Source organism: Boleophthalmus pectinirostris, unplaced genomic scaffold, assembly GCF_026225935.1.
Source record: "Boleophthalmus pectinirostris isolate CB_2022bp ecotype Guang Dong unplaced genomic scaffold, ASM2622593v1 HiC_scaffold_12, whole genome shotgun sequence".
Taxonomy (NCBI): domain Eukaryota; kingdom Metazoa; phylum Chordata; class Actinopteri; order Gobiiformes; family Gobiidae; genus Boleophthalmus; species Boleophthalmus pectinirostris.
In genome coordinates, this window is record NW_026571018.1 from 28,114,414 (window position 1) to 28,131,880 (window position 17,467).

The window sequence follows — 17,467 nt, forward strand, 5'->3', positions numbered from 1 at the left end:
TAAACAAGTATAAATGCATTTTATATGATTTAGTAATGCTAATCTATATGAAAACATTGTATTATAATTTTAGAGCCACATACCCACCCAAAGTGGTGGCTGGGTTACGTGTTTTGGTCATGGGGTTTTGGTAGACGAGAAAAGACCTGTTCAAAATAGTAATGCATTTCTTTTTACAAAGTTTATAAAATGTTAAGAAAACTGGTTTTGGGCTCAAAAATTTAGGCTACAGGATGTTTACGTGAACATGAGAATAGAGTGACATCTTTAATTCCATATTTAATAAAATTTTTCAAACCAAACCAAAATCAATATTAGACAGAAGTTCTATTGCTAAGGTTCCCAAAACTGTATTAGAACAGCACAGTCCCAACAGCGACCCCCAGTGCATATATACCAATTTTATAATTTAGTTTTTTTTCACTTGCACCACAAAAATATTTTATAGGCCTACTTGTATTTACTCTAGCACTGCAATTTCAGAAAAAAACTAAACTGTACATGTTTGTCATAATGCCTGCATCAAACATCAGAAACATGTATTTGACCCAGTTTTGACTTTCTATTCCTTTTGTCTGGCAGAGTCTGACAAAAGAGACATTTTATTTTGCAACCATCCAATACAGTCAACATTGTGGTATTGTGTGCAGGTGTTGAATGATTTGGCTTTAGTTGATGTTTTCTTGCTTTTTCACTTTATGTGTTTCTTCTTTTTTGATCTTTGTCCCCAGATTGGTCACTTCTTCTGCACTGAGAGTGGGAAAAACAGAAAAGATTACCATTAGTGACAATTTGGAAAGGATGCACAAAATAACCCAGAAAAAAGTGGTTCATTAAATGCATCTGACAGTCCATTCACAGCACAAATAGCTGACAAACTGGGTCAGACATACAGGAACCCCTTATCTTCAAACTCTCTAAATACAAAAGTCAAGTGTCATAGTTACATACCTGAGAGGAACGAGAACAATGCCACAGGTGAGGTTCAGTTGCTGAAGGATTGTAGCTGTGTTTGGGACCGAGAGCTAAAAACAAAGTTATACATTATTTATACATTTGTCAAATTTTTTTAAAATAATTCCTAAAAACTAAAATAATCTTTAAAATATAATTACTCTTTTGTATGATTTTAGGGCAGCAACACATCTTAAAACAGTAGGGCAAGGCAGGAGAATTTGTTATACTAATTTAAAAGCTACTATGCTACTAGAAAGAATTACTACAGCACTAAAAGACAACTGCAATGGAATAGTTGCAGTAGTTCCATTTTTGTTGTTTTTTCAAATCATAATGTATTTACTTTTTCCAAAAGCATACCTTTGGAGGTGTTATACAGGCACAGGGTGTTTCACAGTAGATTTGATTAAGTGCTTTCTGGAGGTTCACAGCTTGTTGAGTAAGTGTCTTCAGGTAGTTTTTGCTTTCCCTAGTTCGATCATGGTCCTCCCCAACCTAAATTGTAACAATTTAAATAGTTGACACAATGAGCACCAATCATAGAGAAATATTTAAGTTTGTATTGTTTATAATATGTCACCTGGCTCTGATATATAGAACAGGCCTCTTTTTCATGGTGTAGAGCAGCTCTGAAGTCACCTTTACTTTCCAGAAGAGTGGCAAGCTGATGATGACTGAAAAGAGAACATACAATTTTGGATTACAGCAATTTAGGACAAAAACCTATTGTGAAATAATGGCTTTGAGCTGAGATTTTGCATTCCACTAAATCTGAACTTTTGTCAAGAAAGCTATAGTTACCTCTGAGCGTGTTTCAGAGACATGGCACCATAGTATTTTACAGCAAGACATAAGACATTTTCAAGAAACTTCTGGGAAAGCTCATACTCCATTAGTCCATGTAGCACTAAACCCAGCATACTCTAAACAATTACAAACAACATTAGCAGTGATTTACAACTTCATATTTAAACACAAACTTACATCTATTAATGCAACTTGTGGATGGTCTTCCCCACATACAAGTAGAGACAGGTACCGAGCACGGTAAAGGAGCTGAAGTGAGGTAGCATGTTGACCTCCGGCAAAACAGTACAGAGCCAGGTAAGTCTAAATCAGAAAACAACAGAATAAATAAATAAATACAGTGATTAATTAACTAAACTAACCTTTCAAATGTTATTGAAACTTACATAATCTTGAATGGTCTGAGGATGGTCTACACCTTTGATTCTCTCACTACTAGTAGCAGTCTTTTCCTGGAGGTTTATAGCCTGTCGTACATGGAAAAAGAGGTGGAAAGAGTAGAAATAAAAGAACAAATGTAAGACAAATGTCTTACTTCTGTGTGTTGTCCCAGTATGTAGCTGAGTCGTCCTTGGAGGCGCAGACAGGAGCACACATCTTCATGCAGCACACCACAGACGCTGGTAAAAAGGGATATGGCCTGGCTGATCAAGTCATAGCCATCTTTAAGAAGACCTAAAGAATATGAATCTTGAGTTAACCAGGTTGAAAGAGTTTGTTGATAAGCAGCCGCTGCTGAACTTATTTTCCTTAAGATATCAATCATCTTGACTTTAACGACATCACTATGGAGTGCAATTACATATTGCACGAAAACAAAAACACAAACATAGCAAAAGTTTAGACCTTAGATTTTGGTCTAATGATAGATATTATTTTTGTATCCAATTTATATCTAAAATGCAGATATAATATAATATGGAGCAATGTATCCTTTTTTAAAATTCCAATAAATTTTTTTTTTTTAAATGTATATACAAATTTTCTATTTGTGACTCACCCCTTTGTACCGCCCTCTGAGCCTCCCGAATGAGTCGAGAGGCATCTGACGAAGTTGGATTGAGATGTTTGATGACAGGAAACATGTTCATGACATCTTCTTCAGTAAATACTGGTCTGTGACGAGATTCAAATACATACTCCTTCAAAAGCACCTATACAGAGAAAGAGACAGTACTAGTACTACTTATAGGTTCTGAGGGAAAGAAATTATTTATCTTCTGCTGCTGAAATAATGACTATGGATATGTGAATGCCCTTTCCAAGAGGCAGCCACTTTGTCTGACACGTAAATGTAAATCTAAATGTTTTATGAAGACATGTATGAGATGTCTGACCTGGATCCCGGTTTGTAGGCAAATCGCTCGCAGAAGAGAAATCTTCTGAAGGCTGTGCTTTTCAGTGACTTCATCCATGCTCCCACTGAACATAGAGAGGACAAGAACAACAGAGTCGAATATTTTATACATTAGAGCAACATTACATGGTAGCCTGCTATATCATCAGTGCTGAACTTCAGTTGTGTGCTCTAAGAGACAATGACACGACAGCATTTGTCCTGTAATGTCTTTGTTAGTTATTCTTTTCCCTTATTTTCGTGGATATTCACTCCAAAAAATAAGTAAATACTTCTCGAACCACACCTCTCTATGTGGTAGCCAAAATATTCTTGTGCCTCTTTCTTGATCCTGCTCCAAAGGTCAATGTGGGTCAACTTTGCCCAAACACTTCCTGAAAGTCGTCTGCGCCGTCTGCGACTCCTGCGCTTCGTGACCATCTCCTCAGATCTTCCTCCTGGGACGAAACATGAAGAGCCGAGGAAACAGTTCAGGAAATGACTGACAGCAGCAGAGAGAGAGGCCGGATCCACGTCCTATAGAAAACAGAACAAATGTTTTAAAAAACAATGGACAGTGTTTCTGTATACATGTGTTCAGTGGAGTGATGAAAGAATTTGTGTACCTGCAGGTAGGTCCTGAATGTATGTTTGGTGCTTCTCACAATGACCTCACTGACACAAATTCTCTGTGAAACAAAAAGGTCCAGATCTAGCACAGATTGGTAGTCTAATTTTTGTTTTGTCTACCTAAGCATTTTCTATGTATCATAATTTATGCAGTGAATAAATAATGACAAAAGTGTAGCGCTTTGAGTGGCTTGTGCAAAACAACTTTCTCCAGCTAAACTCTGACAAGACTGAAGTCATAGTGTTTGGTCCACAGAAACAAAGGGGCAGTGTCAGCAGTCACCTCCAGTCTCTCTCTCTCTAAAACCTTCAAATCAGGCAAGAAATCTAGGGGTAATAATGGACTCAGACTTGAACTTTAACAGCCACATCAAATCAATAACATCTGCAGCCTTTTACCATCTAAAAAACATAGCAAAAATCAAAGGTTTACTGTCTAAATCAGACTTGGAGAAACTTATCCATGCGTTTGTCTCCAGTAGGTTAGACTACTGTAATGGTCTGCTCTCTGGTCTCTCCAAACGAGCTGTGAGACAGCTGCAGAACATCCAGAACGCCGTAGCTCGGGTCCTTACTCGAACTAGGAAGTACAAGCACATAAGTCCTGTGCTCAGGTCTCTGCACTGGCTTCCTGTGGCTCAGAGAATAGACTTTAAAGCAGCTCTGCTTGTGTACATGTCTCTCCATGGCCGAGCACCAAAGTACATCTGTGACATGTTAGTGTCATATGAACCATCTCGCACTCTGAGGACCTCAGGGACCGGCCTCCTGCTGGTGCCCAGAGTCAGGACTAAACAAGGGGAGTCAGCGTTTCAGGTTCATGCAGCTAAAACCTGGAACAGTCTTCCTGAACATGTGAGACAGGCCTCTTCTGTGATGCTGTTTAAATTCAGGCTCAAAACATTTCTGTTTGACTGTACATATGACTGAAAGGTTTTCATTCCACACTCTTCTCTCCAATTTATGTCTCTCTTTTTAAATTTTAATCTTCATGATTACTTATGTTTTGACTTTGTGTACAAATTGTGCTATACAAATAAACTTGCCTTGCCTTCCGCGTTTTAAGTGCAATACAAATGTAAGGTATTATTATTATTATTATTATTATTATTATTATTATTATTATTATTAAATGCTCCAAACCAAATATGTCTATCTAAAAATACTATTTGCTTTTGTGTACCTTTACATGACTGAGTCTCACACACTCCTCCATTGAGTCAAGCTGCTCCAGGACAGTTCCCAAATACCTCACATTTATGCCATGCCGGTGCAGCTCAGAGGTCAAGGTTGCCCCATCCATCACCACAGTGGGATGGGCCAGGCATTCTGTCAGCTGGGGAAGGCACAGGGAAAAGGCAAGAAAATCACTAACACCAATGACACTATGACCAACCACAACGGCACTATCATATATAATAGATTATTAGGCTTTTGGATTTAATGTCTCACCAATGCAGGGATTTGGTGAGAGAGCAGAAAAGCAGCTACATGCCACAATAACTGTCTTTGCCTCAGAAACTCCTCTGCACATTCCACGGGGAAAGTAACATCTATAAGAGCCAGGAACAAATAAATTATACACTCTATATTTAAACACATTAATTTAGTTAATTTTTTGGCACACATAACTGGGATTAATCTGGGACTATATCTGTACCTACACCTGGAATAGTGTGGGCCAAAACTAAACCAGGACAAACCAAGCTGAAGTAAACAGGGTTCAAACAAGGACCAAACCAGGACAGCATGTGTTGTCTTTTCCCATACCTGGAGAACAAACATCAGGGTTGAAGCGAATGTCAAAGCTGGAGTCACTCACTGATCCCACAGACCTACACGCTTCCAGGATCACAGCTTGTTTAAGAACATCTGCAAACAAAAGAGTTAAATATGTAAATGGGAGAGTCAAATAACATGAAATTCATTTCTCAGCCCTAGTGCTTGAGGTCGGTGAAATAACTATTGTTGGTCTTTATTACATCAATTCTATTTTACTATATAGATTTTCATTGAGGGGTTGACAATTACAAAGCTTTTAAAACCTGCTTTGAACCAGTTTGGAGTATAGCTGTGTCCATTAGGTTGGGTTATAAATGGCCATGTAATAACAATATCAGGTGAATGTTGTTTTTCATAATAATAATAATATTTAATTTAATAATACATATTGAAGTGCATAACAAATATTCATTCACTTCATACTCACCATCTTTTCTCAGGTTCATTCAAAGTTACTCCCATGACTTACCTTCAACATTCAGTGCTGAATTGTTGTTTTCACGACAGTTCGTCAACTCCTTCACCACTTCCTGCTTCTTTCCACAATTGTCAGTTTCTGTAAGCCCTTTTGATACTGCCTTGGCATAAATATCATACCTGGCACAAGATAAAAGAATATTTTGTTGTCCCACAATGAAGAAAATTCAAGATACAAGAATTTCAACAGTAAAGTAAGGATGCCAAAGAGACAGACATTAAATCATAACTGAAAAAGAAATGTTCAAATCAGATTTTGTAGCTGTGTTGTACTGACCTGTGTTGGACAAACGCTTCTACCAGCTCTGGTCTGTGGCTGGCCAGTCTGTGACGACATTGACGTGGGTATCCATATTGAACACACTCTTTCGGGATTTCTTCATTGTCTTTATGCTCTGTTTCTGTTAGCTGAAAGTTAAGATCAGGGGGGAAAGCTCTCAGAAGGTCCAGGATGTAGGCTCGGCCATCATTTCCAAAAATCCCTTTAGTTTCGACTCCAGAGCAGAGATCCACTGGAGTCCCGGAGTGGTCTAGTACAGTGTGACGCTGGATCTTCAAAGAGTGACATGTTTTATCCAAAAGCTCCACAAACCTAAGATAAGGATTTGTCTGAAGTAAATAAGAGGTGAGGTGAAAGAGGTGAAAAATAAAAAAATATATGAGTGCATGTTACCTTGGGTGTGTATAGACTGTTTTCCCATAGTCATTAGATCCATAGACAAGAGGTTGCTCCTGAGTTTTCTCCAATAATCCTGGGACTATGGACTGTGCAATAACTCGAACTCCACGATAGTCTATCACAGCTGTCCCAAGAGTGTGAAGACCATTGATGTCCAGTGATGTATAAGCCTTGAGGAAATGATTTTTTTAATGAGTTCAAATAATTGACCTACATCATTTGATCTTGAACCCAGAATGAACACAAAAATGCATGTTGATACTTATTGTGAAGTGTGACCCAGTGTTGCTACAGTAAAGAAACTACCTCTTCCTTAACATGTAGAGATTTTAATAATAATGCCATAGGCTTTATGAAATGTAGTGATTATTGATACTTTGCAGTGACATAATGCTGGAGGTGTTCTACATGTATCCCTACTGGCAGAATGTTGAACAGTTACCATAGTGACACAGTGCACACATTAACAAAAACTGCAAAAATGTTTCAATATAGTCTAAAAACTCAAGAAAAAAATACAAAATGGATTTAAGCAGCACATTTTCAACAGCCTTTGATCAATACACACGTTAAAGGTCCTATTTAGGTGTTTGATTTTGAATAAAAAAGTGAGTGACGAACTGAAAAACTGTTAGCTAAATTGTGACTGTAATGTTATTAGAGAGGGACTTCTTTAACATCTCACCTGTTGCAGTGTTGATTAAGGCAGCTCTTTTTTGTCAGATTATTTTAAAACAAAGCTCAAATCAGGTCAAGTTTCACTTGAGTAACAGTGCTTCAACAGAGCAGTGCTTACATTTGCATCACACCCCCAATGAATGTTGATGACATCAGCTGCAAAGTATCAATCAAATATGCATTTCACTCTTATTTGACCTTAGCCCTTACCTGTGTCCCTCTCAGGTCTCTAAGAGCAGCAGCGTGTGCAGCAGTGTCGCCCCCTAGAGGACGAAAGTGCTCTGACACATCAAAACCCAGGCTGAAAAACATGTTGTTCCAGATGAACATTTGTAGATGAGGGGCTTCTCCTGGATTTAAAGGCACAGCATTACCATCAACGACAAACTCAGCTCCTCGTGTTGCAGCAACTGTGAAGTCAGCACTGGTCTGGAAATGAGAATAATATAAAGAAGATAGACCCAACACCCAGAGCAGCAATTTCATCATTATAACATTTTCTAATATTACACTAACTGGGAGGATTTTTGTATACAGTAAATTTGGGTTTGCCAAAAATTATACCTCTACACTAAAACTAGTATCAAACTAGATACCGAAATACCGACGCTGACGAAATTACATAAATAAGACAAAAATTGGGTCTTGATCTATATTAAACTAGTACCAGACCACATGGTAATATCAAAAACACCATCATTATAAGAGTATTTTAATTATCATTGTGGAATCAAAAGTATCAAGCCTTTTCCTTTTTAAAATCGAGCTTGAAAAGTAAGTAAAACACAGGACCAGTTAATTCCATGAAGTGAGTACATATAAATTATATTATACATTTCTTAACAGTATTCTTCAAGGTAAAAATCTTGACAGATTTTTACCTTGAAAATGCTCTTTTCTCTTAAGATTCGGTCTTGTAAAGTGTTTTTTGAGAGCTCTCTGGATCCCTGCAGCTCCTCATTCCAGTCTCGATTCTACACAACACAAAACAGTAAGACTAACAGTGATGGGTGCATTATACCTTTAAGATGGTATGATTTATTTAACCTGTCCAGCAGTGAGGTCATCCTGCCCCATGTGGCTGCTGTGTGTCTCCTCTGCTCTGATCCCATCCAGTGAATGGTCTGCTAAAGGAGCGATCCAGACATATGTTTGAAACAGTGTTGGTATCCTCTCATAAGGGTGCTGTTGAACCCTATAACATCCAAACAAAGTGGAGTTTAAAATCTTTTGTCTGTCATTAATTTAGAGTCATGGATTAGAAAAAAGACAATTATTTTACTGCATCAAAGTCACTTGTACCTGCCAACACTTTCCTATTATATGATTTTAATACTATTCCTCTACTAATTTATGTTTAATGTGGATAGGTTCAGTAATTACAGAGATATAAACTATAAACCAGGACAGAACGTCTACCTTTTGACAGCTGATCAGCATGTCCTGCCAGTCAGTTTCACTTTTTAAAACGGGAAGAAACTTACAACCTGTTTTAATAAATAATTTCTCACCTCTTCTTCTGCAAAGCTGTAAAGTTTTTCTTGAATGCAGGACTGATCTGGCTCAACAGCTCCACCAGAGAATGGCACAGGATCGTGGGGGATGCAGGTTTGGGATTGAAATTGAAGGCAGTAGATCTGCAAAAATAGCAACTGATAAATTATGGAAATATGCAATGTAACTAAATATGTAACTATATAATGTAATTAAACACATACTGATTGATGTAAAAACCCCGGGTTGATGCAGTTATATTGAATTCTCTGTTTTCAATAGTCAGAACATTTAAATACAGCAGGTCTCCATGCATCTTCCTGTTTCCTGGAGGAGGGTTCCAGCTACTCAAAGTCAACACTTGAAGACACTGCAGTGGCTTTCAAACACAAAGTCCAAAAACTATTGAACTGTTAACTGAATATTTGGGAAATGTTTAAAATACAGCCACACTACATGGCACTACATTTTTTAAGTTGCTATGTTGATTGAGGAATGAAGTTGAATTTGAAGTTGAAATTGAATATGGCTTTATTATTGGCATAGTTTGTTTAATTTATAAGAACAAGGTGGAACTCATGACTGAATTGCTTGTAGTATTTTCACTGAGGGTTAGATCACAACAAAACATTGTTGTTATCGATATTTTTCTTGTCATTTACAAATGCTGTTATACAGTCTTTGTGTCAAAAAGTATGAAATCTTCTACCTTCAAATCATCTCTGTGTGGTAGAAGAGGAGCTAGTGGTCTGTCTTTGCATCCAGGGAGGACATATTCAGGAGGCATACAAAACCTCTCTTGGTCCCTGCTTTCACCATCTGTGAGGAATACTATGGGTGAATAATGAATAAGAGTAATTATAATGATAATATTTGTTGTTGGATTTACCTTTGTCCATTTGGGTGATCAAATTTACAAAAGAAATAGAACATCCTTTTTGTCCATTGTATGCTTCTGTATGATCCAAACTTCTCAGGAGATTTTTGACATGTCTGAGATGAAGACGAGCATCTCGAACTGCATAGGGTGCTGTTGTGTGTGGTGTAAAAAAAAAAAACTAGCATACTACAACAAAATCAAATAAACAAATTTCACTACCTTCCACTACTTTGATGACTTCTCCCTCTTGCAGACCCTGTATGGACTGTAGCTCTGACAGGCTGTCCAGAACGGCACTCCCCAGTTGCAGGGAGAAGCATGTGCGATGGCAGGTGAGCTCATGGTCCATCAAAACTTGGTGAAGCTCAGCAACCAGCATTTGTCCAGAGACCTGCAAATTGAAAAAAAATTTGGATAATGATTACGTGGCATATGATACGACATATTAAATATAGAGATCAAGATCAAAGCAAGAAAAATCAGATTAAAACCAAATAGGAGACTACTGCTTACACCTATCACACTTTTCAGAAAGTTGCAATTGCAAACAAATTTAGATCCAAGGTTTAAAGTTAAAATTGTATTCTACAGTTTATTCTGAATTGCATTGGTTAACATGCCTGGCAAATTCAAAATTATATCTCTGTATTTTTAAACAGATTTATAAGGGCCAAGTAATCGTGCAATCAGATTTGTTTGTTTTTTCAGTGATGCACCTGAAGCTCATTGGTCAATTACAATTTACAAATAAAATCATATTTATCTCTCCTCATATTAACAGCCCTTGTGATATTTTTTCCTTTATTTTTTCCAATATGGACTATGTGTGTCCCTGACTGGCTAATCCAAGTCTATTATAAAACGGTGAGATTCATTAATGAGATATTGAATTATTGAAGGAGTGTGTATTCTGGATCCCAACATTTGTCAAATAGGTCCACCTTTTTTATTCACAATCTATTGCTGTTGTGCTTTTGCAATGAAGCACCTGTATTTCGAAAGATGTCTGCTCCCGGAGGTTGAATTTTTACAGTAAAGTTCATCTCCTGTTGAGCCACTATTTCTTCTATTTTTTGTTCAATCATTTCTTCAGACCACTCCTCTTCAGTTTGACAAGGCGGTGCTGTTGAACAAGATTCAAACAATTGTTTATTTACACATTTACAATGAAAAATGAAATGACATATTTACCTTTAAACTGAGGTGTTTCTAGAAACAACTTATCAACCAGAAAGAGGGTCATTTGCTTTGTTCCAGACAGACTCAGATTTTCAGCATGAAGAGCAGTGTCCAAATCCATAACAAATGGCACATCACTATCCTCATACTCCTTTTGAATACGGTTTTCAGTAGATGTGTCTACTTTGCTAAATGTGTACTCCTCTTTCTGATCATGAGAAGCTAATGTCTCTTGTGTATCCTCCATAACCAAAATATTTCCTACACATTCAGAATTAATCACAACTGTATCCAAAACCTCTTCATCATAACAGTCCAGTTTTTCACACTTTACTTCACTATTACTCTCTACCACTATGTTGTCCTTCTCTTCTACAAAAAGTTCACTTTGCTCTACTATTAGCACCATATTGTTTTGAATCTTCTGTGTATTATGCTCAATGCTGTTTTTACTTAATTTGGTAGGAAAATCCTTATTCCTACAACTTGAAACCATTTCCTCTTGAGTATCTATAATATTCATATTTTGCTTGTCTGATTTTGCCTGTATATCTATTTTTACACTATCAGCTGCATCTTCAAAATGTTTTGTAATATCTGTGTGCTCTTTTAAACAGTTTCCGAAAATGTCTAATTTAATTTCAGTCAGTTTTTCTTTCTCTTGTTTCTTGGGACTTTTCAATAATCTTTCAGTTTGTGTCTCAACTTCTACGTGCATGTGAATTTGTCCAGATTTTAAAATTTGTGTCTCATTTTCAGTTTGAGTTTCCACCTCAGAGTACAGCCTTCTTCTACATGTAGTATCCTCTCTTCGTTCTGCTCCTTGTCCCTCTTCTTCCTCAGACACCAAAAGACAAACCATTGGCTCCACCACAGCTGCATCTACCCCTAATTTACTACTCAATATCAAATCAGGAAACAGGAAATGCTCAGGTTCGAGGGTGGGGTTGGTCAGATCAGTAGACATGGTCAACAGGTCATCCTCTGTGTCATCATGGAGACTTGGGGAGTTAGACCTGGTTTCTTCATCACTGGAGAGTAAAGGAGACCTCTCAGCCGCAGATGGTGCTAAAGCGTCTGGACATTTGAAATAGTTGGAGAGAAAGTGGCAGCACTGGACATTTCCCATGATGCCTACATAAAAATATGCATAAAACACATGTTAATGCAATATAGACCAATCTCATCTGAAGCAAAAGTATTGTTGGACCTGGTGAGTACTTGGATGGGTGACAGCTGGGAATACCAGGTGCCACAGTGGATTTTGTGTCCTTAGTTAGGCAAGACACTTCACCCACTTTGCCTAATATGTCGTGAGTGAGTGACTGGTGGTGGTCAGAGAGGCTGATGGCGCAGATAGTTCACAACACTTTCTAACTTGATGCAACTACTTTGTCCAGTTTGATGTTAGTGCTGAATGGTAACAACTAGTTTCTCATTACTAAGCCTATTACGTTGCCATATTGCCAGAGTAACTGTGTTATTTTAACTGATACAGTCACCAAATGTTTACTTCATGTTGTGGAAATTTAGAAAATATATTGTCTAGGCAGAAATTAACAGCAGATTGCATTACAATGATATCATACAAATAATAGACGTTTGACAAGTTTGAATCATGTTAAATATATTATGCAATAGTACATAATATTACAAACAAATCTAAGCCAAAACACTCTTTGTAAAAGTCAGTAGGCACATTACATACATGTGCACTGAAGCAATGAAGTGGTCCTCCATACCTTTGTAGGGTTGCTCTTTTTAAACTGTCTCCTCTAAGCCTTTCTGTTGTTCTTTTGGCTGCTCTGGGCTTCCCCAGGCGGGCTGCCCTCTTGACCAGCAGTCTCTCCGTCCTTGTTCAGTCCCGTGTGTCTGCCCTTCAGGTGAAGATAGGCTAGAGAGCAGTAGTAACTTCTTTTCCATGTCCAGCAGGGGGAGACCTTACTTCTGTTTGTGATGCAACTTCCTGTATTCGAGCAAGACTTGACAAAATATTTAATTGAATTAGAATGTTACAAAAAACAACAACAATGTATTATATGAGTGTATAAACTAAATATTGGCCTGAAAGTGTCTGCCCAATTATTTGGTCTGCTCTTTTACATACTTTTACCGAGAGCTTTACAGCATCCTCCAGGTTGCCATGGCAGCACTGCGGCGGACATTAAAGATTCTGAGCACGGTCTCCAGGAGAGAAGGGACGTTTGGAGACAAGTTTGGCGTCAGTTTCCTTTATGGTGATTACACTACTAAGTTTTTGCTTAGATCTACATTGTAAATGTAAAACTAACTCTAAATTAACTTAAATGGCAGACAGACAGTAGTCAGCAGCCACTACTGCCACTATGTAGACTCAAATAGGCTATATGCTACAGGCTAAAAGCTGTGCTGAATGGATATAGCCTACTTGGCATATTATAATAATTTTACAGACCGACTATCTGATTGAATTACAATACTTATTGAATAATGCATCATATTAAGCCTATAAGTACAAGGGCACTACTTATTTAGTTAATTAGTCCTATATTCATATTGTTGACACAGAATAATACAATTAAGACAAAAACACAGTTGTCCATCTGCCATTACGAGGCACATTGCATGAATTTAATAAAGTGCAAATCATACAAAATGTCACTAAGCCATCTACAGTGGATTTGAAGCCTGGACACAGTAGTGCAGTGACAAGCAGAGGAGGGCCACAGCCTTTAACAGAGGCATCTCATTAGGACTGGCAGCTACAACAAAGCTGTGTCCAACTCCTGAAACTTTGTCCCAAGAACTCAGTCCAACAGTGAGGCCCTGTTCGAAACACAAGAACAATCAGGAGACCTTTTAGTATTCATGACCGTACTTCCCACAAACAACTTCAGCTGCATCTTCACCCAGTTAGTTGTGTTGACAGTTATTTGGACAAGTACAATGAATCAATTGCAACCTCAGTGAAACTAATTATTTCTTACATAGTCTATTTGAAGTGGCATACAGTAGCCTTCTTACACACACCGTTTTCCACACAAATAATACCACTTAGTAAGCATAACTGTTTAATAGTATCTGAGATGAGATATATACGTATGAATGTGTTTTTCAACACATATGTTCCTGGGATTGTTAGTTATATTCGGGTTAGTACACATGTTAGTAGTTCTTTTAGCTGATTTATACTATGAAAATTATTTAATTAAGCTAACCATTTATGTAAACATATTAAACTACATGAGTAATATTATTTCTACTATGCACTTTATCTATGCATGTTTTATTGATTTAATATGTGACTTGTACTTGTTAATGTACATTTGAAAATGTATGCTAACCATTTGATCAGTTTAATTCATTTTAGTAAACTGCATCAAATGTTATTTAAAAGGGGTTCTTATCTGGTTAAACAAGACAAAACAAATTAAACTAATTTGAGATACTTTCTCACAGATTGTTAAAACTTCCTTGTACTGAAATGAGTAATTATTAGTTATTTTAAGCACAATAACTAAACACGTTTGGTTAATAAATTAGTGCCCAGTTGAAAAGTATAGCCATATGTAGGGGTGGGCAATGTGAGCATTTAAAATCAAATTGTGATTTAATCTTGCAATGATTTTGAATCTTTCGGCCTGATACACAAACAACAGGAACTTGGCTCAAAGGTCAGTCAAAATGGAGTCTCTCTCTCTGCTTTTATATGTAAAGTAAAAGACATTTTTAAGGACTTGTGTAAATGTTTTACTAATAGATTATTTCATCCTGTGAATAGTATGTTAATGTAAACTGTTTCTTTGTCAACCCCCCTTTCCCTTGCTCTCTGGCAAGGGAATTCATTTTAAGAATTCATTCTTAAAATTTTGCCTCTGAAGGAGCTGTACGTTTTCTTGAAAGTGAATATAAAGCTACAAAGTATACAGACCATTATTGGGGTAAAATATCTAAATTGTTTGTAGGCTCTAAGAAAATTGAGATACATTTCTTATCATATTGCCCACCCCAGATCATATGTATTGCAATATATTTTTTACTTAAATGTTTAAATTCAATGATTTCTAAATATTTTCTGTATGCCATTTCAAACACAGCCCAACAACTCACTAAACAACCACAGTTACATCTCTCACATTTCCATTATTTCCTATATCTTTTTAAGGGGGCATTTGGTGCTGGTTTTGTCAATGGAAGACCACTTTTCTAACCCATCAGTAACATTCACAGGGCAGTCTCTCCCTCCCCTGCACCCATGTCCACTCTGCTGTGTATCCCTCCCTCATCTATATCCTCCCATTCATCATCCAGCTGATCACTTTCCTTCTGTCTGATAGGCCGGTTCAGTCGCAGCATCCGGTACCTTAGAGGGACCAGGAAGAGAGCAGGGTCAGGCATGGGGAGGGGTCTTTGGGGAGATGTGACCCTCTCCCGTGGGACACAGGCTCGGACCCGCTCTTCTCTGATGCTCAGTCTGCTGCGCTGGACTCTAAGCTCTGATTGGCCAGGGGACTCAGGTGGAGGCGGGGATAAAAGCCAATCAGAGCTGTCATCTTCATAATCATCATCATCCTCTTCTTGTTCTACTTCCTGTTGGTCTTTGGCTGTTTCCTCTGTCCCTTCAGCCCTACACTCTTCGCCCTGTTTTTGTTGAAATAGTTTTAACCTGGCATTGTGGAGCTCCTGACAGAGACTAGATGTAGCTGAATCTTGTCGCTGTAGCTCTCTGTTCATCAGCGTAATCTTATGGCTTCTGCGTTTCAGTTCCTCCAAAAAACATCTCTCCTCTTCCCTGAGGCTTCGTCCCAGTGCGGACACTCGGGCCCGTCCGGCGCGCAGCTCACCGCGGGCCGCCAGTGTCATACAGTGTTGGTCCTCCAGGAGGCGCTCCACTGCTTCACAACGCGCCTCCAATTCTGCTTCCTCATCTGGAAGTTGGGAACAACAAAGGTTTTAATAAAAACTGGGATCTTGATACCTATGTGTGATAATATAAGAAAAGTAATTCAAACTAATATCATGGACTGTGGCAATAGAAAACTGCCTAAATGCATTGTATTGTTGTTGCAAAAGGTAGCAGCAGGCTATTTGTTTTAGCACTTTTAAATCTTAAACCTCCCCAGGATGCAAACGAGGTGAGTCAGAAAAAAAAAAATCTTAATCTGAATGCATCATTCATATTTTTCATTGTTGTTTTCAGAAGTTAGACTCAGACAGTCAGAATCTGCCTACAAGCATGTAGTGATTTCCAGATAGGTTTTACAAGATCTTGTAGATATAGATCTTGTTTTGTAGATCTATATTGGCACTAGCCAATAGGCCATAGTGTAACTCAATGGCACTTCATAACACAGTTTCCTCCAAAAAAAATCAGTAATTTTTCAAACAATGCCTCTGAATATGCTAATGAGGAGAGTTTTAGAGTTTGAGTTATTTCTATATTTACTTTCTATATGTAGCTCTGTCTTCCAATCTCTTGTATCAGTGTAACCTTATCCCAGATTTGATCTGAATGAAAGACAATCTCATCTGTGACAATGACCAGAAAAACCGTCTGTAGGCTAAATGTATACTTCCTCTTTTCTCTGATATATTTAGATACCTGCAGGGTTTCTGTCGGGAAATCTAGAGTCCAGCTCACAGCCCAACTCTGCAAAAGTAAAGACAAGTGACATAAAATATTAAATATGATTATTTTGAGGATTATTAGACATAATAATTCCATAAATGCATAATATGAATACCACAAAATATTATTCAACATTTGGGGGCCTTGGGCACGAAGGTACACATGAGACCCCTTGATGGGCAAATAATAAGACCGTAGTTATGGGACAACAGAACCCTCATCTGCACCTCATTTGCACAGCATAATGGATGCCTACCGCATCAGAACTAGTAAACAGACTGACCATGGCAGCGTCTCTTCAGGTTCGTTATCTCCACGTGCAGCCCGGTTAGCATGACCCGATGCTCCTGCTTCAGGAAGGCGATGCCCCGCTCCACACTGGCCACCTGCTGCTCCAGCCTACCTGCGGCCATGGCTTTGCGCTCTCACAACAACCTGCAGCAATATCAATACGAGCACATACAGAGGCAAGAGAGTTTAGTGCTGGACAAGAATGGACAAGACACAGGGCGAGCTTTGCAAGGTCCATGTTGAGAACTAATAGATGCGTAATAAGACCATTCATCTCAAGCAACAAGACAGTCATGTCGTTATTTTCTTGATGATATCGGTCTAATCCTCCCCTTCTCTTGCATTAGCTCTGAGTGCAGTGGCAGTGGCCTACCCTGAGACTGAAGCGGCGTCCTGCCTCCAGCGCCTCTCATGGATCTCCGTTTCGCTCTGATGGCTCTGTCCTTGATGCAGCGGAAAACAAAAGCCCGGTGCTAAACGACTGTAAACGATGCGGTATCTTCGGATGCAAAAGAGATTATATTGCTGCTTTGTTTCGCACAAGAAAATGTATGCAGCGGACGGTACAAATCACCTATTTGTAACCTTCTGGTCGTACGTGTGTCTGCAGCGCCCACAACAGCTGCTCTACGGTGCCACAGAGCGCGGGGGCGGGGCTCCAGAAAGCTA

General features: G+C 38.4%; 2 protein-coding genes across 2 annotated transcripts; both read right to left on the bottom strand.

Moving 5' to 3' along the window:
- Window positions 1-564: 564 nt before the first annotated feature.
- On the bottom strand, window positions 565-12,756 carry LOC110155891 (clustered mitochondria protein homolog). Its single transcript, XM_055148260.1, has 30 exons — window positions 12,642-12,756; window positions 10,912-12,033; window positions 10,709-10,843; window positions 10,327-10,340; window positions 9,940-10,111; window positions 9,730-9,870; window positions 9,550-9,659; window positions 9,065-9,219; window positions 8,858-8,983; window positions 8,394-8,541; window positions 8,228-8,320; window positions 7,557-7,775; window positions 6,663-6,838; window positions 6,267-6,581; window positions 5,982-6,109; window positions 5,501-5,602; window positions 5,183-5,283; window positions 4,914-5,066; window positions 3,727-3,789; window positions 3,408-3,637; window positions 3,102-3,186; window positions 2,765-2,918; window positions 2,300-2,439; window positions 2,151-2,231; window positions 1,942-2,067; window positions 1,759-1,880; window positions 1,538-1,631; window positions 1,318-1,452; window positions 952-1,025; window positions 565-750 (listed from the first exon to the last, which is right to left on the bottom strand). The coding sequence occupies exons 2-30, from the start codon at window positions 12,026-12,028 to the stop codon at window positions 669-671; spliced, it is 4,791 nt and encodes a 1,596-aa protein (XP_055004235.1). The 5' UTR covers window positions 12,029-12,033; window positions 12,642-12,756; the 3' UTR covers window positions 565-668.
- A 2,186-nt stretch (window positions 12,757-14,942) lies between these two features.
- Window positions 14,943-17,350, bottom strand: ccdc92bb (coiled-coil domain containing 92Bb). The gene is made up of 4 exons (XM_020920068.2): window positions 17,172-17,350; window positions 16,791-16,942; window positions 16,481-16,528; window positions 14,943-15,806 (listed from the first exon to the last, which is right to left on the bottom strand). The coding sequence occupies exons 2-4, from the start codon at window positions 16,918-16,920 to the stop codon at window positions 15,103-15,105; spliced, it is 882 nt and encodes a 293-aa protein (XP_020775727.1). The 5' UTR covers window positions 16,921-16,942; window positions 17,172-17,350; the 3' UTR covers window positions 14,943-15,102.
- Between the last annotated feature and the right edge of the window lie 117 nt (window positions 17,351-17,467).